Source organism: Typopeltis vanoorti, chromosome 9 (assembly GCF_054136105.1).
Source record: "Typopeltis vanoorti isolate ZY-2024b chromosome 9, IOZ_Tvanoo_1.0, whole genome shotgun sequence".
Taxonomy (NCBI): domain Eukaryota; kingdom Metazoa; phylum Arthropoda; class Arachnida; order Uropygi; family Thelyphonidae; genus Typopeltis; species Typopeltis vanoorti.
In genome coordinates, this window is record NC_143557.1 from 56,715,683 (window position 1) to 56,741,766 (window position 26,084).

General features: G+C 34.5%; 1 protein-coding gene across 1 annotated transcript in view; it reads right to left on the bottom strand.

The window, feature by feature from the left end:
- LOC150103064 (protein kinase C, brain isozyme-like) overlaps positions 1–25,300 on the bottom strand; it is a 227,130-nt gene extending 201,830 nt beyond the window's left edge. Inside the window, exon 1 of the mRNA XM_090398402.1 lies at positions 25,244–25,300. Coding sequence (XP_090254528.1) covers positions 25,244–25,281 — 38 coding nt within the window. The 5' untranslated portion in view covers positions 25,282–25,300. The remainder of the gene's footprint in view (positions 1–25,243) is intronic.
- Between the last annotated feature and the right edge of the window lie 784 nt (positions 25,301–26,084).

A 26,084-nucleotide genomic window follows, 5' to 3' on the forward strand; every position in this document is an offset into this window, starting at 1 on the left:
TTTGTTATGATTATTGTTGCCTTCATTATAATTATCAACGAAACCTTAATATTTACGAGTGTATCTTTTCAATGGCCCATTTATAATTAAACTAAAATCTCTAGAAAAACGAAGCCACTACGATTAACGTAAATGGTATCTTACCGACAATTTAAATATCATTAAAGGATCCAAGTTTCGTTTTATGATTATCATCTGTTTTACATTATTGTGATCACAAAGCAGTCCCATTTTACGATAAAATGAAAGATAGATTAACGAAAAAAAATATTTTCTCTCAAGAGATTTCATACATCTAGCTGAGCTGATAATCATTATTTTTGTAACTGCAAACCCAACCGCAGAATATAAATGATCTGTTCTGCATCTTAATTGAACAGTAGCGGGATATTTATTATTAATAAATATGTTTAATAATTACTGCTGACCTTAATTATCCAAATATGATTCTCTAATGGCAAACAGTGATTAAAAGAAAAATATGTCGACAGCTAGTCTACGAAGGTGGTTTAATAATCAATATTTGGAAGCACATTTTCGGCACACTTTCTTGTTAGGAGTAAATTCATGAATACACACGTGCATTTTATCAATACCTTCAAGAATGCGTTGCTTTTAAAAATGAAAAGGGAGGTAAAACAATTTAAATAACCGATAGACGATTTAATTTAATAATTCCACGCGGAGCTCTTTACATTGATGCTTCCAAAACTGCAATCAACGATACGCGCACCTTTTATCACACAATGGGAGAGACTGTTTCTTTATATAGATACTTTATTTTACTCCTTCACACAGTGTCATAGTCATGCCAGCTTGATCTTCGAGTAATGCTACGAAGAAAAGCTTGGCCGGATAGTTGGCTAAAATCCAAAAGACACGCTAACTGAGTTGCCTGGGTAATAAGCTGCGGTCGGCAACAATTCAGAGTCTGAGTACATGCACATACAACACTTATTTGATGTCATAACAACAGTGGAAATCAATTATTGATGGTATTTTAAAGGAAAGCGTTTTAATATGCGTGTTGTATTCCTTTTTAATTAACCAACCGCGCACGGAAATGATTACAGCCAGATCCCTTAGATCAAATTAAACATCGATGGTTACCTATAAATGATCAATGACTATTTTGTGATTAATGTTCACGTCATTTGTTTTTAATCTTTGTTTAAATATTTGTCGAAGGCATATTCCATTTAAAGGGCTAAAATGAAGTCGATAACAATGACTTTCCACGTGTAATTATGTTTAATCACGAACTCGACGATAGAAAACGCTGATGGATTGTCTGTTCACATTGGCTTGAATGTCGATGGACAATGGCCGTAAGCAAATTGAATTGTCTCATAACTATTAATGAATCTGTCGATGGCCAAATGCCAGTTAAATAATGCATTCATTTCCTTAGGATTAATAATAGAAATTTGTGAAATAATAACTTCAGAAGTTTCTGATCGTTATTGGTTGCAAGAACTGGTAAAAAAGTGCTTGATTTACTTTTATAGTTAAGTAAAAATCCAACAGATAAATAATAGTTGGGAAACAATACACAAAGTGAGAACACATTATAACAATTACGCACACAATCATTATACATCGCAACAATGGAACAACATTACAATAACAGCATCATTCATTTAGTATTTCCTAGAAATCCAGACCGATTATAGACTAATTACAGTATAAATATGCATACTAAATTATCAAAAGAAATATCAAGTTCAAGACATATCTTGTATAATAATAATAATAATTTTTTGACAAAGTTTATTATCCTCTTCATATATACAAAATATTTACAAATATACAATTGAAGTATTACTATTACATTTTTGTTCACTACAAATTTTCAGTATTTAATGTTAAATGAATATCTTATTTAAATACATAAATAATAATAACTAACAATGCATTTTCCATTTTTCCATACATATTTACAATTATTCATTTCGTGTGTTAAGAGAGAGAGGGAGATTTTTCATATTAACGATATTGGTTGTGGAATATATATATATATATTTTTTAGATAAATATACTTTTTTTTTCAGCATTTTCTCATTTACATTTTTATTTTCATCTGCAGTTCAATTAATTCTCAAATTATATTCATAGTTTCTTTTTTTGGTATCAGCAGGGAATGCTGAATGGATTCATTTCACTTTTTCATAATGCTATTTTTAAATCGAAAAATAATATTGCTAATATTTTTTTATTAATAATAACACTGTATTTTACGTTTTTTTCACATACATATTTACAATGATTAATATAATATGCTAAGATTAATCTCTTTCATTTTGACAATATTGGTTATGGATGAAATTTGTATAAACATATATACTAGTTTTTTTTTCCTACATTCTATCTATTACATTTATATTTCAAAATTAACAACAAATAATAATAATAATAACAATAATAATATTTTTTTTATATTTTTTTTATTTGTTTTTTTATTACATTACATACATTTGATTATATATGATACAACATTACTTACATATGATACTTACATTACGTACATTCGTTTACATATAATACATACTTTACATACATTGGTTTTCATGTGATACGTACTTTACATGTATTTGGTTACCGTATTTTCCTGTGTATAAGACGCTCCTATGTATAAGACGCACCGAAGAAATTTAATGCAATTTTCTGGAAAAAACCTAAAACCTAACACAAAATATCTCAACACATCAACTCAACACTGATAAACATCGGTAACTGATTACTCGGATAAGATATTATGAAACTTGAATAGGGACTCCCCGTTCTTAGCCAATGACGCGCTAGAAGTCACGTGAAGGTCACGCATCAATTTGATTGCACCATTAACCGCCTACAAAGATCTTGGAACATAAAAGGGAGTGCGTATGACTTTGAAAAGAGGAAACAATCTTTACCTTCATTATATAAAGCGCATCCCATTTTTAAGATGAATTTTTAAGGTAAAAAAAGTGCATCTTATACACCGGAAAATACGGTACTTATGATACATACTTTATTTATTTATTTTTTTGTCTTGGATGACATGTAATTTCTCAGCTTTCATCCTCGAAGCTTATTTGTAAGCTTATCTGAAGACGACACCAGTTGGTTATTATGTATTGGTTTGTTTGCTGTGTTGGGAAGCTACGAAATCTATGACTGAAAAATTCGCGCACATGCACGCACGCGCACACACACATACGAAACTTGGAATGTATTGATGCGTCACTGAACTAGCCTGAGCGAATATATTGTGTTTCATTAAGTTTGTATGGTATTTTGGGTGCGTATTTCTTGTTCATATTCCTTAGAGCTCTTTTCAGGCTATTGTAGTTCGTAAGGTTTCTGTATTCAAAAGGTAATTTGCTTATCATGTCTGGGATGTAGAAGTTTCGTGTGGCCTTTCCGTAGTGATTATTGTATTTATATGTGATATAATTAGTAGTCTAAGGTCTTGTTATACGGTATGTATTTCTGACTGTCCTGTAGTTGGCATCGAAATAATGTTTTATCAAAGCTGCATTGTGACATAAATGTTTTGCTGTCGGTATTTTGTGTTCTGGCATTGCAATGTATAAGGTCGTGATTTTCTCTTTGTTCCCAAAAGATCAGTTTTATCATTTTGTACTGTAGCGACATTAATCTATTTAGTTTGTAGGGTGCACAGAAAGCATACGTTGTTATAGTGTGTCTTAGTATATTTTGGCATAGTGCTTCGTATATTAGTGTTTTTAGGCGTGTGGGAACTATGTTTTTAACCTGTAGAGTTTGCCAGTGATTGTTCGGAGTTTGTTGTGTAGATGATTTATGTGGCTATTCCAGTTCATATCTGCATCGAAGTAAATTCCAAGGTATCGTATTGTTTCAATCTGAGTGATTGTAGTGGTTTTCTGTGTGTTTTTTTATGTTGGAGAGTGGATGTTGGATGGTTATATATTTGTTATCAACTGGTGGAGTCAGTGGATTTCTGAATATCATTAATTTTGTCTTATCTGAGTTTAGGTGTATGGAGTTTTTTGTGAGCCACTCTGTGATCAGATTTATGTCATGTTGCATATTTGTTTGGGCTCTGCTTGCGTTATTATGGATGGATATTATTGCTGTATCGTCTGCGTATTGGAATATCTTACCTTTGAGGGGTAGCTGATTAATATCGTGCGTGTAAATGTTGAAAGGAGTTGGGGAGAGTACAGCTCCCTGTGGCACTCCACAGGTTACTGGTAGCTCTCTACTTCGGTTTGACTCGATATGTGTGATATGCTTTGTATTTTGGAGGTAGTTTGTACCCTGTGCAGAGGCCCGTCTATTCCAACATGCCTCAGTTTTTCTAACAAGTTTTGATGTGTGAGTGTATCGAATGCTTTAGTTAGATCAATAAAGACTACCATGGCATTTTTTTTTTTTTTTTTTTTTTTTTTGTCTAAGGCGGTATTAATTACGTCTGTAAATCTTCCAAGAGAGATGTTGTTCCCTTATTTTTCCGAAAACCATATTGTGTTTTGGGGATAATATGAAAGGTCTCTGTATATGCTGTGGGTTTCTTCAGTACGATCCTTTCTTCAGTACGAATAATAATAATAATAATAATAATAATAATAATAATAATAATAATAATAATAATAAGGAAAAGTCTAAAGTTAAATTTTTACCCATACTCACGTTTTATTCTGAATGAGTTAATGCGTTTGGTGTAGAAATTATTGAAGTTAATGTATTTATTAAGATAATGTCTGTGTTTTTTTTTTATTTTTATATTTATAATTTGATAAAATTAGATTTTACTTGCTTAATGTTTTCGTATCAAGTAACATATGATGGAAATTTAAAGTGGATGCAAACGCCATTCCTTATGGAAATGACGTTTGCATAAGGAATCCATAGCGCTAGGTCACATGAAGAATGTTCTAAGTTCGATTCTAATTGCCAAGAAAAAAAACCCTTCCACCATCGTATGAGAAGGGCTGTTTCACCGTCATTTAAAAATTCCTGATAATGGTTCTTCGCGTCCTAAACGGGATTTCAAACCCAGAGCTTTACATCCAAAGAGCATCGTGGTAACAGACTAAACTAAGGAGGCTCGCCAGTTAAAAGTTAATAAGGACTTTTAACTATTTTTGTTTACAGTTTGGTCAACAATATTCTTTTTTTTTTTTTTTACATTTAAGTAGCTCACATCATTTGTTAACCTTTACCATAAAATATCGCGTAGATGCTGCACAAACAATTATATGTTACTATTATTGTAAATTTATCAATCATTATAAATGATTGTTAATAAAAACTTGTTGACAATAATAATAAGAAAAGAAATCTCCATTTTATATCTTTATCTTTTTTAAATATTTAAAATATTATTTGAAGTGTCATTTTTACCATTTTATTATTTTAATAAATATTGTATAACAGCTTTATGACAATGAATTATATAGCAAACAAAAAACAATGACTTGAAAAACTTAATGACTGACAAGAACAACAACAAAAAGATGGCAAGAAATCTCATCAAATTATCCACCATACGTGATTATCCTAATCATATTATTAAGCGTTTCAGAAACTAATCTGAAGTTTTGTTTTAATTTTCTCGTGCATAACGAAACTCATCTTGGAAAATAAACAGCATCCACACACGTTTTCTTTAATATACCGAATAAATTCGCGTATATTTGTTTAATTTGTTCCACAAGGAATATTCATATTTTTCTCCTTTTACAGTGTCACCCGATGCGTTAATTTTTGAATAAAATTTGAGTACATTTTCCTTATTCGTCAGACAAAATTTTTCTGTTGTTATTTTCTGCTACCTCGCTTGTAATCTTTCCTGATAACTTGTTGTTGCTACTGTCAAGGCTAATTACAAGCTGGAGAGTCGTCTCACTTTAATGGATCTGCAGCGTGATTCTGAAGAATACTGTGTGTGTGTGTGTGTTTGTGTCATCAAAGTCGCTTCTGAATCATACTTTTCTTGTCTTTTTTTTATACTAATTTTTTTTTTCAAGATGACTGATGCAGAAAAGGCATTTTGCAAATACTCCTTGCTTCGTTTTTATTCTTCATAAGAAAAAAAAAAGAAATGTTTTATTACTTTTTTAAAATGACAATCTTAATGTTTGCTTCTACTGGAATAGATAAAAACAACCGGCATAAGTCTTGGAATTTTTTTATGCACTGTTTCAACTGATGTTATTTGTACTTCACTTTGATATACGATATCAAAAAGATAATTCGAAGAAGGGAACTTAGTTTTTCACTTTCCATGTACCTATATACATTACAACCATCCCCTTTGCTCCAACACTTGACATTCCGCATACATCAACTGCATCGTCTTAATTGTTCCCAGATGCTGACAATGAATATTTCTGACACGAGATGCGCTGCAGGTCTCTAGTGATTTTTTTTAACAGCAGGTGTCTCTGCTTGTCAACCGATGAGTGTTCAAATAGTGGAAACCTTAAAATATACTATAATAGAACCACTAAACATTGAACTTTTACCCCTTTCCATATCAGGCTTCTAATAAGCAAATTAGTGGTGGTTTCACCAGACGGTGAAAATCATCTACTATCTAAAGACGCACAAAAAGTTTATACTAGTGGAACTGGGATCCAACTTGGATACTAATGTAATTAATTTATTTCTAATTTTTTAAATGTTTGTAGAAAATGTTAATTTTTTTTAATATTTTTTAAATTTAAAAAATTTTAAAATCCGGTTATATATAAATATACATTATATTTAAGAAATATAAAAATGAAATGAATTTAATTTATTTCTGATTTTTAAATATTTTTTCGGAAAATTTTCAAAATATATATATTATGTAATTTTGTTTAATATAATAACAAACAAACTAAACCAAATTAAAGATTTCGGTTTTATATAAAAATATGCATTTTATTTAAAAAATGTAAAACTACGTGACGTCACTTGGATTTTCAAGAATAAGATCTTGAAAACTACAAATGATATTGCCATCGAGTAGATGGCGTTTTTTTTAATTTAAACTTGCTATCTTTGTCAACGTGACAGGAAAAAAAAGAAAAGAAATAAATAAAAGTCGTATTTCCTAAGGCACAGTAGGTCAACTGTTTAAAATACTGCAATTACGCAGGATGGGAGTTCCAACGTCATTGTGTTACATAGTAATGGTTAATGCGCGTGTGTTTCGAAATCCTCCATCCGCTCAAGGCAGCCAGACTGCAGCTTTCAGAGGAGGAAGGCTACTTTAATTTTTATAATTTTTAGAGTTATTTATTTTTAAGTATTTGATTATAAAAATTATTTTCAACTGGAACCACAATCAGTCTTAATGCAACTCTGGCATCATCACAAAATTTTCAAGAAAGGATTCTGAGATCTCAGTTAATGGAAAACACATTTTCCTCTACTCTTTCTCAAAGACAGAAAAGGAAAAAAAAAAGAAATAATATAATTAGAATTGAAATGGAGAAAGCGCAGATGGAGCTCACTATCCTTGATGTACATCTATTGGTGCATTATGGAAGGATGTTTAAAGTAATAATGAGTCAACATCATTATTGTACTATATAATTATAAGGATAATAATATTTTAAGGTAAAAATTGTGTTTGTATTGGAACGTTTTTAAGAAATCACAAAAATTAGACATTGCAGAAAGAGCATAGTCCTAATAGACGGAGCACATTTTATAACAATAACAATAACCACACAACAACAACAACCCCTACACTGTCATAACTAAAACTTACGTAACTCAGTTACTTACAGCCAAAATATGGAGACTCTTTGCTGTCGGTCAATATTCTTGAGTTATAAGAACGTTTAAAATGAAATCTGTCAATAAACATTAAAAGTTATGGAATATTTATTTATTTTTTTTCGAAAAATTTTTGAAATGATTCTATGACACGTACGTAAACAGAGAATGGCTGCACGAGAGAAACAGAGCACGCCTTATAGGCGTGCAGATAAACGTTAACTTATTCGTATTCAACCGCAGTCAAAACATGAATATATTGTTTATAAGTCAAAAATCTTGATTAACTAACCCAGAAAGCCTAAATGATTCCTTGTTGTAGTCTTTAAGTAGATATTTCGGATGCGTTCATAGGTAGAGTATTAGCATCAAATTATTAATATATCTACAATTGACAAGACAGCAAATAGTTATAACACTTCGATAGACTTCAAATTATATATTATTTGTTATGGTGATGTCTTCTTCTTTGGGTGCAGCCCCAGCAATCCACTTTTGTTCCCTCATATTACTTTTTTTTTTCTTTTTTTTTTTTTCACGAAAATGTCGTTGACGCTGTCGATTCAGCCACTTCTTATTGCTGTATATGCCAACGACTATCAGATAAACGTTAAACAAAGAAAATGGAGTCGATGCCATTACGAACATTACTTCAAGCAACAACCAACCAATCTCAAGAACTCATTCACGATATAATGAAATGCAGTTCCTAAAAACAAAATGAACATTAACTAAGAATACATTAAATTATCCGTATTCAACCGCAGTCAGAATGTGAATATACTGTTTATAAGTCAAAAATTTTAAATTTAATTCCAGGCAACAATGGAAATGACCATCTAGCAACCATTGCTTAAAAAAAAAAAAAAAAAAAATTCATTTTCAGACAACCATAGTAAAATAATACTAACAATGTCAAAACAATGGAACTGATGTTGGCGACAAGAATGGAAATGATTATCAGACAACCACTGTTGGAAAAAAAAACTCATTTTCAGACAACAATAATAAAACAATACTACCAATGTCAAATGTTAAAAGTGTTTTTATAGATCTCTGGGCGTCGTACAATAAAACTGACTACCTATCGAAAAACTTATCACATAACCAGCAAACGGAATGACGAATGTGGTAATGGATCCACATATCGATTGACCAGCCTTTAATCGATTGCATTTACTTCATCCAGAATTCAAAATGACTTAAAATAACTTAACGGCAGGATCAATTATTTTTTTCCTTGTTCTTCTTCTACAAGAAGTTTATCTGTCCAATATTTAATGAGATAAGACTCTAAATAGTAGCTCTGTAACCTTTCGAAAAAGTAATTCGGTGACTTTTCCAGCTTTTACTTAGACACGTCATCTACGAAGTCACCTTAGGGAGACAACTTCCTACTCGACTTGGTGATCTCCTTTCTCAGGAGACTTGTTCCAACTTTTCGACTACCATATCACGCACGCTTTTATAGCCATACGATATAACAACTTCTAACCTTCGGAACACTTCATTTCCAGTCTCAGAATGTTGGATAAAGTTCGGCCTCCAGTAACAATCCAAATGGGCACGCAATGTACGTAATCATAGTAAGCAAACTCACGAAAGTATTACATATACATTTAGTGTATGACGCTTGCTTAACTGACACCTGTATATCTTATTACCGAAGTAGACTTAACAGTTGAGGCTTAATTGCAATAGTCGTTTAATCTGAAATTAGGCTTAGCGAACCTTCATTCTTTAAGCTTAATTTCATAAAATAACAATTTCTGGAATTATTATTTATCAATATATATCAACCATTCTTAATTTCAGGCAACAATGGAAATCATGTTTCAGACAACAATGGAAATGATTACCTAGCAACAATCGCAGCGAGACTAAATGCAAATGCAGAGCATTTGCATTCTATTCACCGATGTTCAGTCATGCGCAGTTCAGCTTTTTTCGAACAAGTGATTATTTAATGTGAATCTCAAAAAATATTTTGAGTATTTCTAATTTTGCTTGCATCTACCTATTAGAAGTGTATTCTGGGTGGCGAGTTGAGATTACAAAGTAGCAAAGATAAAATTTTGGTCTTTCTCTTGTTCAAATGATTATACTTGAAACTAATAACTGTAATTCCTTTCAAGATAGATGAGATTAAACCCAATTAGCGACTTGAGACAACTCGAAAGTCTCTATTAAACTAGTTGTACGTATTAAAAGAACTATCAATCTTATAAACAAGTGATCGGTAGGTCTAATTTTAAAAACAAACGAAAAAAAATCGCGCACCATCTTTCTTGATGTCAGACGACCTTTCATTAATCATTATAATGTCGCGTGCAACGTTTTTATTAAACAAATCCTGGCGAGCTTTATGTGCTACTATAAAGAGTTGGCCTTCAGTCTCTTCTCTTTCGATGCGTTGATATTAATCCTTTTATTATTCACTATCGTGTAGGAGTTGAATACATCAATTCTTACATGATAGTGAATATTAAATTGTTGAAGTCTTTTTAATGTCTTAAATATCTTGTTGTAACCCACTTCAAGATACTTTCATAGTTAACCTCTATGGTTAGTCTCAGCTACAATCAATCATAACTCAATTTAGAAAAAGAAAAAAAAAACATCTTTTGTATTTGCTTACGTAAACAATGGATTAGCATTGTTTCTAAGGTTTATTATAACCTGCTGATTCGTCAACAATGAATCAAAACTGTTTCAACGGTTTCCATGGTATTCTAAACACTTTAAAAGCAAATCAGTTGTTGGGCAAAATCTTATCTGAACTTAACATAATCCCACATAACTATCACTTATTTGATTTCTTTGGAAGACTTCAGAGAGCGAGATAATGTATGCAGCTGCGTCCAGTGTGCGGCAGAATCGCTGGAAGAAAGCCGTCTAATTAATCTTTAGCTAAATGACCTTTTAACCTTTTCAACTCGTTAAAGTAATTATACTTCCGGTTGCATTTATTTCTTTCCTAAGGGATTAATTTTTCCACAGACTGCAAAATGTGTTCTCGCGGATTGTGTTATGGACACTTTAAGAATGCTGATGATTTCATTTCTTGGAAAGCTTTTAAATGTATGGGGGATTTAGAATGTCGAATACTTCCATATTTATGATCCATACAACGATAAAAAAAAACAATAATTAAATTATTCATTGGATAGTTCTTGCCATCTTTTTTTTTTGTTGCTTAAAATGCCGTAAAGTTCAAGGTCTATGACTCGAACTAATCTCGTTAACTGATTCTAAAGGTTAACTAAAAAATATTAAACAAATTTAACTTTAAAAGTGTCGTATGATGGTCGCATCAGGACGTTCCGTATCCTTGAATGATCAACGGCAATTTTTCTTCCGTCCCATTCTACCACACACTTCTCATTAATCCCTGCTGTAGCGTTTTCGCCATAAAATTCGGCAAATGCGTTCTAATAAATGTCGATTTCTACACGAAACCATTTTATGGTTGCCGTAAAAATGGTGAAGACGTCTTCCTTCCACACTAAACCCGATCAATTTGCTGAATGCTAAACTTGAAGAAAGAACGAATATTTATGATGTTGACTGGCTTTTGTTATGCAAATTACTTTGCGCTTCTCCTTTTCTGTTTCTCTTACTCGACTTTAATTATTTTAGTGTTGACAATTTCGTTCCAGCAACACGCAGGTTGTATTTAATAGAAAGAAGGATGAGCAAATGGATAGCTTTATTAGTCCACAGCGTCAACATTGCATACGATTTGTCAACACTGTAATCATTAAACTACAGGTTTGTCATCTCTCTACGTTGTATGCCGTATAATGTATTACAGCAATCCTTCCAAATCGGCATCACAAGCTGTTTCTTTTACAAATGCTGTACTACAAGATATGCTAAGTATTTATAAGATATTATTCGCTGGTCACATTGGTTCTTGACATAAATAATGCTGCATGTTGTTGAATTCTATTTTATACCTTTCTTAGTCGAGTTAAGACATCGGCCGTTAAGTTAATAAGAGAAAACTGCACATTCAGTGGGGAAACCCTTACTGACTGTTCGTAAATTAAACCTGCTCAAAAAAAGTCTTTTTTTTTTTATGCAAAACCAGAAAAAAAAAAAAAAACAGAGAATACACACATTCGACAGACGAACTATAGTAACGACTCATTGACTACACTTAGTATTACTAACTTAAATGGTTATAGATGGCGCTCAAGATCAACAATGATGCAAGATAGATATCTGTATATTATTTTTTTTTTTTTTGTTGCTCCTATCCACGAAAGGTTATTTTCAAACCTATAGTACATTTTATACAGTAGGTGGGTGAGTTATTTACAGTTAGTTCGCCAACTGATGCCGTTGGCTTTAAGCAATGAAAATCTGAACAGTTCTGAACCCTCCTGGATCTTTTTTTTTTTTTTTTTTCTCGTGGACCGCACATAATTTAAAGCCAAACGAATAATTTGCAGATAAATAATTTTCTTTTTGAATTTTAAAGGTCTTGTTATGATATTAAAAAAAAAGCCCAAAATACATTCATTTTTCATATATTTACGAGTCGATCGCTGAAGCTAATTTACTCAGAAAAAAAATAATAATCTGCAAACTTCTTATTTATAAATTTTGATTTATGTGTGTTCTTTTAAAGTGTACTTAACTCAATTTCAATTCAATGTCTTGACAATAAATAGCGAAAAGGCTAGTGTGATTGCAGACATGAAAATTGAGACCCACGTAAGAAATGACTGCTTCATATATACTAAACACACACACACACACACACACACACACACACACACACACACACACACACACACACACACACAATCGAAATGAATATTCAAAGTTTAAATGAACAATATCTGTAAGCTCGATGTTTGTAATGATGATGACTGTCCTAAATGTCCTCATTTCGCTTTAAAACACACTCATCATATAATCTGATATGAAGTCCAAGTTTTAAAACTATTAGACACTGGCTTTTATAATTCTTTTAGTGAGCTATAAAGTTTATTGCATAAAGGACACACACATATTATACATTTTATGATGTGTTTGTCAGCGGTTTTATTTCCTAGCGTGTAACAAGAAAGTTGGAGAATTAATGACCGAAAACTTGCCCCAAAATTTTTATGTTTCGGAACAATTCGAATTCGAAATGTTCCAATCATAGCAGATCTCTGTAAGCTCATTGTGAATCAATTTTCGAAATTGTCTATTACAAAGTTTCAGAATAGCCTTAGAAGAAAATAAAGTCTTTGAGGAATACAAAGACGGCAGTTAAAATATAGTGAAATTCTAGCGACGGCTATTTTCTACAAGACGCATTATTAGCAGAGAATACGCATCTCTGTTAGGCTATCCATTGAGAGATGTACCATTGTTTAATCACCTTTCGAATATTTAAATGAATCTAAAAAAATTACAGTTTTTCTTGTTGAATACATGCGCACATTCAGTGTGCATAGGCGGGAGAGGGGAGATATGATTGAGACATTCAAATTGCTAAAGGGTTTCTATAGGATTAATTCAGAGGATATTTTTGAGATCAGGACTGGTGGTGAGAGAACTAGGGGACATGGAAGCTGGGCAAGAGTGTGGTTAGCAGGGGTGTTAGAGCTGGTTTCTTTACTTTTAGAGTGGTAAATGAGTGGAATAAGCTGCCAGAGTCTGTTGTGGGTGCTATGACGGTGAGTGAATTCAAGACAAGGTATGATAGATACTGTGAGAATGTCGTATAGTTGTGTGGACATGATGTTTAGGGCCTCCCTCGATGAGTCTAAGGACTCCCTGGAGTCGCCCGTAATAATAGTAATATATTCAACAATTAATTTCCCTGATTTGATAAATAACGCTTTGCATCGATTGTTAACAAATGCATTGTTAAATAGCAATCGTTCTTTAACAATGTATCCAATTGTTACGCATATTGGTATGCAATGGGAAATAATTTAATCATCCTAATCTGGTAGATGATTTGTCTAAGACCACTTTGCATCTGCTTGCATATAAAACGGTAGTCCTCTTGGGTCTACTGTTTTATTTGTAGTACGTGTCTTCCTGATATTATATAATATTACGGCTACCGCCATCTAGTAGCAAGATGTAAAATGATATTTCAACAAAGATGTATTTAGGTTAAGTGCTGCTTCGAAGCCATTTATTTATTTAATAAACAATCGATTGATGACTCCAGTATTTCGTCTCTGTTACAGAGACATCATATACCCCTCGAAATGACACGGAGGAGAAGTAAGAAAGCGAATAAGATCAGTCAGGTGTTGTGAGTTTTGAAAGCAGTGCAGAGATTATACATTTTTTTTTAAAGCTCTGGCAATTTTTTTCTGTGATAAAAAATTCGGACATCTCTGTGTTGTAATCTCTGTGTTGAGAGAAGATTGTGAGATAGGGAAAAATAAGTCTTTTTTTTTTTTTTAATTCTGGAAGAATTGTAACCATTGGATAATAAGGTATAACTGATATGTGAGGGAAGCCTGGTTAACCCCTAATTTTCTAATAGCATATTATTGGAAGAAGGAAGATGATGAGAAAGTTTGCGAATGTATCTAGTGAAAGTCGGTTTTCTGCTTACCGTGAAAGAAAGTGTGCCGTTGGAAAAATGTGTGATTTCAAGTACACAAAAGGATTATTTTTATTTTTCTATGGCGAATTGGATTCTGAGATGACTGTTTAGGTGTTGGAGGAATGCTGAACCGTAGCCAAATGGAGAACATCGTCAGTATAAGTTAGCAAAGTAGAAATTTTAAGAATGATGGACTCAATTCAAGAGCGTGTTTTTTCGAAATGTGTCATGGAAATAAGCCAAGGGAATAGGGGAGGGGGGTAGATAACTGTACACCGCATACGAAGTGAAGTAATCAGCATGGATGGCAAAACTGTAGAAATCAATGATGTCAGAGAAAATATTTTTAATAAACGACTGTCATTTAAGGAGAATATTTGGAAAGAGAGAAATGTCAAAATTGACGGCATGGTATTCGAATTGCTTAAAATTAAAATTTGCATGAAATTTTGAAATGAATAGTATTTATTTTGACATTCTCGTATATCAATAATTTCCACCTCTCAACAAGTAGTATTTCAACAACTAATATTTTCCGAACAATTGATATTTCAACAATTTCAAAATGTAATACTGTATTTTTTTAATAGTTTCAACAATTGATACTTCAACAATATCAATACTTCAGCAATAATGCTTTAACAAAACAAATGCCATTTTTAACAGTTTCAACAATTTATTTCGACAGTTTTAACAAAACTAATATTTCGACAATATCGTTTTCTGAACAGCTTCAATTGCTGAAACTGTTCAAAAAACGTTTCAATAATTTCAACAAATGATATTTTTAAACAGTTTCAACAATTGATCGTTTGAACAGTTTCAATGATTTGTGTCTTAAATGAATAGGTCTAACAATTAAATTAAACCTATTCGTTTAATTTTTAGAGCAGTTTAGCAGTTTCAGCAACTGAAACTGTTCAAAAATTATTTCAACAATTTCAACAAAAGATAGTTTTAAACAGTTTAATCAGTTGGTATTTCAACCATTGTAACCTTTTAACAACCTAATACATACTGGCCACAGAAGTAGAAACCTTTATGCAGATGTACGTAAACGCCACTTGAGCAGCGTATATGCAAAATGCTTGATCACGTGCGTCCCCACTTGTTCTAGGCAACTATTTAAGAATGCAGCTAGTCAGTAATCGTCAATAGTGTTGATCACAATGGAAAAAAACAAAAAGGATCTTTTCGAGTTGGATAATGCTCGTGTGCGTAAAGCCACGATTTTGAAAACAGCGACTGGTTTCTCTAAAGATGAGATATCCCGGGTCTAAGAGGCGTAACTGAGATCCTAAAACAGTGTCAAGAACGAGATCGCTGTTGTCTGAAAAGGCTTCTAGGGACAAATAGAATTTCCTATGTGTATTGACCGAAGCATTTAATGAAGCCTTACTCACATGTCACTGACCTATGCTGAAGAAATTGAAAAGGATCGGCATTTTTCCATATGGAAACCATGATAGTTGCGAAGATCCGGAATGTTCGTCTACAGTGGTGTCAGGAACACCATGACTGAAAACTGGAGAAAAGTGGTGTGGTCCGAGAAGTCACAGTACAGATTGTTCTCTACCAACGGCAGGCAAAGAGTTTGACGGAAGCTCCATGAAGCAATGAACCAGCTTGTCTTGTAAACACAACCCAAGGTTCCGGAGGTGGTGTCATGGTGTGGGGCATGTTCTGTTGGTACAGAACGGGTCTCCTGATATTACTGAAGTTCTGATGCTCTTCAAGGAATGTCTAAACAAGTCCATCCTGCAATGTTGACTTTTTATCCAGCAGCTGACGGTTGATTCATGGACGACAATGCCACTGTCCATCGTTCAAGAATTGTTCACAGTGGTTCAGCGAGCATGACAGCGACTTCCACCATCTTTCCTGGCCACCACAAAGTCTGGATCTGAACCCCATTGAGAATGTATGGGACATGTTAGAAAAACAGATCCAGAACAAAGTCTTTTTCTGTCATATATGAGCTTGTTAAAGAAGTCTGGTGAACACCCTGGTATGTTGTAGACGAGGAAGTAATCCACCATCTTATGGAATTTATGCCAAACTGCATATGTGCTGTAATTCGGACAAGGAGGTCCAACACGGTATTAAATGAAAGTTTCTAATTCAGTGGCCAGCATGTGTAGTATTTCAACAATTATAACTTTTAGCAAATAGTATTTCAATAATTTCCTCAATTGATATTTTTAACAGTTTCAACAATTGACGTCTTTTTTTTTTTCAACAATTGAAAATATTTACAAATATTTCAACACGTCCAACAAATGATATTTTTAAGAGTTTCAACAATTGGTATTTCAACAATTTTAACCTTTCAACAACTAGTATTTAACAATTTCACCGACTGATATATTTTAAACAGTTTCAACAACTAATGTTTTTTTAAACAGTTTGAACAATTGAAACTGTTCAAAAATATTTGAACAGTTACAAGAAATGACTTTTTTTAACAGTTTCAATAATTGTTATTCCAACAATGACATTTAACAGTTTCAATAATTGATTTTTAAAGTTTTACCAATTGGTGATTTTGCAATGACATATCCACAATATTTCAATTATACGATATTTCAACAATTGAAGAAATTTTAATGAATGTTTAGAAATCTCGCAGGAAAAATAGTATATTAAAAATAATAATGGAATTAACTGTATTTGAAAAGTAGCCATTAAAAGAAAAATGAACAAAAAATATAAATGATGATTTTTTATTCTGACTGCTACGAATTTACTCATCTTAGTTGTTTTCAAACTTCTAAGGGTTATTTCTTCCCCAGTAGCGTTACCGTACAGAGGTTCTTGACACCTCCACTCTGAGCTACTCTTACTCTGTGGTAATATCGATTATTTAACATTGCACTCTAAAGATACCTTAAGTGGGTTACAAGAAAACAGATTTCTCTACAACAAAAGCACAGCGAGGTAAACCTCTGAAATCCATTATGGCGTTAACGTGCTGCTAATGGCCTTGGAAAGGAAAGCCTGTTCCTTTTTACCAGGAAATGTCTCTAGTCGACAACTGGGGGGTTATTGTGTGTATTTAGTGTCATACAGGACCCAGGATTTCCGAAAAGTCGGCATATGTATTATAATTCAAAATTATTCAATATAGAAAAGTACAAAGTCAATAAAAAGGCAATTTTATTGGGGAAATAAAAATTAATTTATATTTTATGCTTGATGTATTTTTTAAGATGTTTTCCATCGTATTTTTGGTAGTCATCATTTGGAGAGATTGATAACGACTTTTCTTTTCAAAGATAGTGATTGTACTCTGAATATGTATCGATTCTCAATTACATATGCTGTATAGCCATTTATGGCTACAGGTCAAAAATGCACACGATTCTTGGATAAGCAAGGAAATCTTAGCACTTGGCATACATATCCTATGAATGGTTCGGATTTATGCAGTTTGAAATTGTTTGCCACTTATTTACCACATATTAGTGTGCCACAGATCCGCCAAATAAGTCAAGAGACTTTAAATTGGCTAATAATGTTAGTGGGAAACGTTTTCCAATAAGGAGTTGATTTTTGAAAGGTGAAATAGTGCAGTCAGCAGGTGTAACTTTCGTAAATAAAATAAACAAAATATTAATGTTAGAAACTGCAAAAAAGTTAGAAGTAACTGATTTTAGTTAGTTATTTGTTTTGATTCACTATAGAATTAATTTGTAGTGAATCGAAGCAGTTATATAAACCAATATAATAATAATCTGCAGTATTTACCGATCCTTAAGGACTGCGATCTTCCAAGATTGGCTTTCAATTGCGCAACCATAATTTTAAGATGAGGTAGTCTTTTATCTAAATTAGTGTGTGTGTGTGTGTGTGTGTGTGTGTGTGTGTGTGTGTGTGTGTGTGTGTGTGTGTGTGTGTGTGTGTGTGTGTGTGTGTGTGTGTGTGTTAAACAGATTTTTCTGTAGCAAGTTATGTAATTCGATCAGTAACTACTATTGGGTAATATAACACACGCACAAAGGGACATGACTTTAGATCAACGTATCTTTCAGTTATTTTTTACATGCCATAAAATTGCTTAAATTCAATATTAGCCTGCAGTTTGCAAGTTTTAGATTGGTTTTATTTACTGCAATTACCTCATCAAAATTCTAGTAATTGTGATGTAACTAATGCCCTTCTTAAACGCCAGTGAATAGATTACATTATTAAAACCTGCATTAACATTGTTACCGACTGTCGCGTAAGGTCAAGTTATTTCGCATAAACATTCCTAGACTAGTTTCCTAGGTAACCTTTACTGTGGTTGGTATGGCAACGTAGACTGTAAAGCTGCATTAGCAATAATAGCATATCGCACAGTACTATACGTATAATTAATTTCATTTATTTTTGTATAAGTTGCTATAATTTAAGTACTCACAGTATTTAAATCAATCAATATTGAAATTCTCAGTAAATTTTTGCTGTGAAATATTAAATACATTACTTAAATTAAGGGGATATTATTAAATCCCACATAGTTTTAAAACCGAATAAGATAACAGCATACATTTCCTAGGAAATGTGTTTTTACATTATGGAAAATACCTAAGAATAGCGATCTGAACTTCCCCCACCTTTGCAACGAGTCGTCCGGTATTGTACTACGTACTAGGATCACTTGCATTGGCTAACGCTAGTGTCGCCGATACTTTATAGTTTACTATATTCGGCAAGAAACTCTCTGATTCCAATCTTTGAGTTTCTTATTCGGTTTTAAAACTATGTGGGATTTAATAATATCCCCTTAATTTAAGTAATGTTTTCATTGCCGAAATGAAGCTTATTAGCTCTTTATACTTAAGTTAATTAAATACATTTAAAATAGATGGTCTCTTATATGCATATAGACATAAAACTATGTTTGGTGTTTGAAGAATAGTTCTCCATTAAACTAATTTTTTTTATTATTCTACAGCTCCAATGAGATAAACGGATTGACTTAACATAAATACATAAATAAATAAAATAAAATTAAAAAAAACTGTCGAGGAAGGGATGGATAAAGAGTCTAACTGATGCTTACACAATAAATTATATATTGAGTTTCATCCTTTATCCAAGTGTAAGCAAACAAAGTTTGCGCCTGAAGTATCTTCAAGGCTGGGGCAACTCGTGGTAAAGGTGGTATAAGTTCTCATCACTTGCCTTAGTATCTCCCATAATGCAAAACACATCTCCTTGCGGACATGCATAATTCTATGCATTATGGGAAGGGTCACTACCCAGACCGGTTTCGACCTTTATTGAGGTTTCTTCAGTGGGAGCCAGACCCAGAGGTGATACCAAGGAATAACGAACGAATAACATTTCTGGCTAGGTGAGTGAAGCAAAATTGCTTTTTGTATTCCCCTTTGTCTAAAATGAAAAACTTTGAATGGAGTGTTTATGAGCCACATGCTCGCCCAGTGAGGGCAGTGAAATTAGCTTTATTCAGCTGTACTTAAGATATGTTTTGGCTTTTTATATTTGTAGCTTTCCGATTCATTATATTCCGAAGCTTCCTTGATCAACGGATTTGGGTGGTTGCTTGTCTTGTAAAAAGACCTTCTCAGCTAGATCTAGGAAAAGAGAAGAGATGTAAGGAATGTTGACTTCTCTATGGATCTGGGTGTTTCTGATAAACCAAGGGGCATCCAGAATCATTCTCAGGCACTTATTCTGCAATCTCTGTAGTTTCAGAATATTTGTGTTTGCGGTGTGGCTCCATGCGGGGGACGCATAAGTGATGACCGGCCGAATCACCATCTTGAAAATTGTTAATTTTGTTTGTGTATCCAATTTGCTTTGTCTGTTGATTACAGAGTAGAGTTGGGCTATGACCTTGGATGTCTTTGTGATTGCTGAATAGAAGTTTTCTATCCAGGATCACTCCGAGATATTTGACTTCGCCCTGCCAAGGAATCTTATCTCCCAAAAGATTAACGTCCTCCAAATTGTGGATTTTCTTCCTTGTAAACAGTATGGCTGAACTCTTCTGTAGGTTATCTTGGATCCTCCAGTCCGCCAGCCATTTCTCTAATATAGGTATACTGGTTTGCAATCTTCTAGTTGTCAGTGTTGGGCTCAGAGATCTAGCCATTATTGTAGTATCATCTGCATATAATGCAGTGAATGTTGTTCTCGGGTTCAGAGGGATATCTGCAACGTAGATTGAGAACAGGAGAGAGGCCAGAAGAGAGTCCTGGGGTACTTCTGCAAAGATCCTGCATATGGACGAAATCGATTCTCCGACCCTGACCTGCATATATCTGTCTTTCAGGTATGAGTGGAGTATTCTTATCAACTTGATCGGAAAGCCGAACTTTATGAGTTTGTAGAGGCCTTGATGCCACACTTTGTCAAACGCCTTCTCTGCATCGATGAAGATGGCAGCATTACTGATTTTCCATCTGAAACCTTTCGTAATGATTTCTACTAGCCTGTGGATTTGTTGAGCTGTGCTATGAGCCTTGCGGAAGCCAAACTGCTCTTCAGGCAGAACTCCTAACCTATCCGTTTCTGCATGGAGTCTTGTGAGGATCACTTTCTCTGTTACCTTTCCGAGGCTGGACAACAGGCTGATTGGTCTATAGCTCTCGGAAAGATGAGGGTTTTTTCCTGGCTTCTTCAGTGGCACGATGGTGGCTGTTTTCCATGCAGTGGGAAAATGCTGGAATCTGAAAATTGCATTGGGCTTTCTTGGGAGTAGTTTTACTATTCAGTTAGTTATGCCATCAGTTCCAGGAGCCTTTTTATTATTTAGCTGTGTGACTATATTTATTACTTCAACCGGAGTAGTCGGAGTGATGTGTTCTGAATTAACAGTGTGCTGCCATAAAGTTTATCTAACATGCCGGTGATTTTTGTACATAAGATCCATATTAAGGTTTGCATAAGATGGATTGCATTGAGATTCAAGGTTGTCTATCATTGCTTCAGTTTCTCTTCATCTTTGTGAACTGTCCCTTTCTTTGTTTGTATAGGGGGGGGGGGGTGGTATGAGTTGCTTTTTGGTGCGGATGGCTCTTAGGAATTTCCAGACGGAGTGATCTTCAGTCTTGATGTTAGCCAGTTTGGATTCCCATTGGTAGTTTCTGTGTTTTTAGAGCGCTTCCCAGACCTGTCTGTTTAGGTTGTTCAATACTGTTTTGTCTTGTGGGGCTCTGGTATTGTGGTATCACTTTCTGGAATCTGAAAGTGAAAGTGTGCTCTATTTTGTGCTCTGATTAGCTCCATGATTTCTTCTGGGATACGGTTGGTTGGGTGGAAGACAGTGGATTGTCTGACTGATTCTATTTCTTTCTGAATTTGTATGGTTAAGTTATTTACTGCTGTGTCAATCTCTTCCTTTTTACAGATATTGGGCATTGGACCAATATAATCTGGAAGAACCTTGGCTAACCTATCCCAAGGTATGAATGTGTGTGGAGGAGAGAATTGATCTGATGAACCTAGATTAAGCATTGTGGGACTGTGGTCAGAAGATAATTCGTTAACTGTTTCCAATTTATATTGGTATTTTATATTTTTGAAAATGACGATGTCTAGCACATCTGAGCTACCTGAGGGGCTGAAATGAGTGGGCTCGGTGGGACCTGTCAGCACTGCACACACTTCAACTACGCATTGCATAGTTGAATAGTGTGTAGCCTTTGGAGTTAATTGAAGAGCTGTGCCAAGCCGTGTGTTTTGAATTGAGGTCTCCTACTATTATTATGGAATCATTTTGTCCAAGTATGGAGTCCAGATCAGTTGTTAACAGAGGAATGCTTGGGGGTATATAAGCAGCATAAATGTTGAGACTGCCAGCATTGCTGGTATGTACCTCCACCCCGGTCACCTCGAGGTTTACGATTTGAGGGTTGGCTATTGTATTATGATTCAGGTAACTCTTAATATGTATGGCAGTGCCTCCCCCTCTCGCACCATTTCTGTTATTTCTGTACATAGTGTATCCACGGATTTTAGGGTTATTGGCTGATCTTAGGTGTGTTTCACCAATCAGGATGATATCAGCACTGAGACGAATTGCAAATTCTTGAGGCTCCAAGACCTTGTTCATTAATCCATTCGCATTCCATGCCACTATCATGAGCGACTTGGGTTTAAATTTTTTATTCATGACAGATGGCTGTTATAGTGGTTTGAGTGCCTTGGAGGAATCTCTTTCTGAAAAATGGTGAAGGGCTTGCAGCATGGTGGCAAGCGAGGCAGTCAGAATTGATGTTAGGTTGGAACCTTCTGGCTCGAGAGATGTGGGTAACTTAGTGCTTGCAGCCTCAGCATATGTTTTGATCGTGGTTGTGGATCTTGTTCCTTCCTGTGTAGTTGAAGGTGAGGCGTTTTGAACTGGGGGACGGCCCACTAGGTTGCTTATAGTGTCATTACGAGGAGGAACAAGATTGGCTTTTGCTGACCCTCGATTTTTTTGGATTGAAAAGGCATCCCTTATAGTTGGCGGGGGTGAGGTCCTCTGCAGTTTGCGCAGCAGGCAGGAGTGGTGCGTGGCTTGGAGCAGGTGCTGGTCTGGTGTCCCTCGCTGCACTTTAAGCACCTGTAGGCTGCCTTACATAATTTTTGGGATGTGCCCGAACCTTTGGCACCTATGATACTGTCCTGCTGATGCCCTCTTTCTAAGTGGCTCAGTTGTTATTTTGGGTCCGCATACTACAGTTAGATCGTAGATTTGTTTCTGTGTGTTGCTTATTTCCACCAGCACCAAAGGCATTGGTCTTTTATCAGCTCTGAAAATCCTGCTCACTTTTACTGTGGACAAGCCCAGTCTAGAGAGATCAGTGCTCATATCTTCAGGAGTAATACCTTCAGCTATCCCACGTAGAACCACCTTCAGGTTCTTTTCGCTGGGTAAAGTGAAGGTGTGATATGGGACATTAGCATTGTCCATAAATCTGGTCATCTGTCTGTAATCCATGATAGTAGTGGGTTGTATTTTAACTCCCTCATCTAAGTTTTTGGCCCATGAGAATGAGATGTTTTTGTTCTCTGAGGGCTGACGAGACAGGGATCCACTTTTCCTTGTCCCTTAAGATGACTGGAGGTATCTTTTCTTTAGGACCATTGAGTGCTTCTATCCCTGTTGTTTTGGGTTCTTCCACATTGGTGGAGATTTTCCTCTTCTTTTTGACCATTTGGAATTCTGTATGTGATTCCAAGGTCTGATAACTGCTGTCTTGGGATGTAGCATCTTCCATACTTGGAGAGTGTGTAAAATCTGATTGCATCAGAGTTATGGGATCTTCACTTATGTCATCCATATTGTCCTCTGTGACTGCTGAGGGAGGGGGGGGGATGTGTCAAAGAGCTTGATTTTCCCGGTCAATTATCACTCAGCAGCTTTCCTAGTCTGAGGAATTCCTTGTATACTTCCTCGAATTTGGCCTCATTCAGAGGTTTTGCCATGACAACAATAATTTAGAAATGTGTAAAGATGGAGAAAGAGTAGAGATTGCTCAGGTGTCCCGAGCAGGTTACAGGTAATCCTGTGGACTTTTGAGGGTCCACTAGCAAATCCCGTAGACACTCTCGGGTGTCTACCAGGAATAAAATACAACTAGCTGTCCTACAGTAGGGAAAATGAGTGCCACGAATTCACTTGGCCACAGATTGAAATCCTACCTCCCTAAATAAAACCATAAATCCATCACTGGTCCTCATTGCTGGTGGGGGCTGCCGGCCATTAGACCTCTTGCATGTTTCATGCAGAGGGGGGAGACAGTAGGAAACAAACTGTGTCTGCGCAAGTACAATGCGCGTTTCGTGAAAAACCTTGTAAACAAACTAATCAGGCTCAGTCTAAAATAATACGTCCGTTCACATCAGAAGCCAAAAGCAGACTCTGATACCAAGGTTGAAGCGATGCAGAAGTCATATTTCTGTATAGGAGTTGCTAAAAGGTGTCACAACTTATTATTAAAATAGTCTGGATTATAGATAGTTGTTGGAAATTTTTTTCAACTTGGTTAGATTATAAATTATATATTTAGTTCAATCCTTTATCCAAGTGTAAGCAAACAGAGTTTGCGCCTGAAGTATCTTCAAGACTGAAGAGACTTCAATAAAGGTCGAAACCGGTCTGGGTAGTGACTCTTTCCATAATACATAGCATTATGCATGTCCGCAATGAGATGTGCTTTGCATTATGGGACACTAAGGCACGCGATGTGAAGTTTGTCCACCTTTGCCACGAGTTGCCCCAGTCTTGAAGATACTTCAGGCGCAAACTTTGTTTGTTTAGACTTGGATAAAGGATTAAACTAAATATATAATTTATAGTCTAACCAAGCATGAAAAAACTTCCAATGGTGCTTACACATTGCTCTGAAACAATCTAATAAAATACATAGTCAAAATAAAATAAAAAAATCCACCATTTTTTGTTTCTTTTTTTATATATATTTTTATTTTTATTTTTAACATTACAATCGCAAGATTGATAGGCTTTGCTGTCAGATCCACCTGAAGAATCCCATGTACAGTATGTTTTTTTTTTTTTTTAGTTTTATTTCCCCCTTTTTTACACAAGATGGCAGCACTTGTAAAATGAAAAATTGCAAAAAGGAAGTCTGGGGAAAACGATTTCAAGGAGTATAAACGATAAGACTTGGTGCTTCCTCGATGCCAGGGATATCTCCTCCCTCTCTTTCATGTATGAGCCCAATCCCGCGCGTGTCCTTGTAATAGATAAACGGATGGCGGAACTTCGATAGATCTCTTTGTAGCACAAAAGAAGAGTTGTCAAGAATGGCAGATGAAATGTGATTGAGTCCTTACTTCTTTTCTATTCTGTTTCTTAAGTTTATTCGCGACCATAATGAAAGTATTTTTTCATTCTACTATTACCCAGCTCGCAACAAATAACATGCAAAGATGATGTAAAAGTATATTTATATTTACGTCATGTATAATACTCACTTCGTTGCCTGAAACAGCATACAAGTAAATATTGACATTGGAGGAATAAATATTTTCCGCCGCTTTCTTCACTCTCTCACAAATAAACGTTATTTCTTTGCAGAAAAAGAAAACAAATGAATATGGATTTCCAGTGGTCACGCCAGCTCAGCGCAGATAAATTCCGTGATGAATAAATGAAAACAAAATACCTTACGGACTGCTCGAATTTCACTTTGTTACCACGGCTTTGTAAACGTTTCTCATTGCTCATTTATTTTCTTTAATCATATATGCGATCGAGACATGAGAAGGTCATAAGATTACGTCACTTCCTGGCACAGTGCCAACTGGAAGAACTCTTGAGTTTCAAAACAGTTTAAAAATGAAATAATAAATGCCGCGATGTGAATAGGATAATCAGAGGCTAGGAAGACATGCAACTTACATCATTCCCAGTCATTTTTTTTCTTTTATGCTGAGTTAGGCATATATAGAAAATAAAGGCATAATGTAAGATGAGACTTTTTATGTAATTGCTTTTTAAGAGTATAATTTGGAAGAAAAAATAGAAATTCAAAAAAAAATCTTTTAAAATAATGTTTCAAAATATTATAGATTCGCATCGGTATTTATTGTGAAATTATTTTAAAAAATGAAATCCTGTTTGCAAGAAAAAGAAAACAAGTTCTGATGTTGTCCTTGAAAGTAGAGCCGACACCAGGGAGAGGTCAAGTGGCATTTTTCCTGGATATAAATTTTAAAAAATGCAGATTAATTAAAATTTGATAATAGCTGTATACATAGAAAAATTTAATATAAAAATTGATTTATTTATAATAAAAAGAAGCTAAGAAAAAAG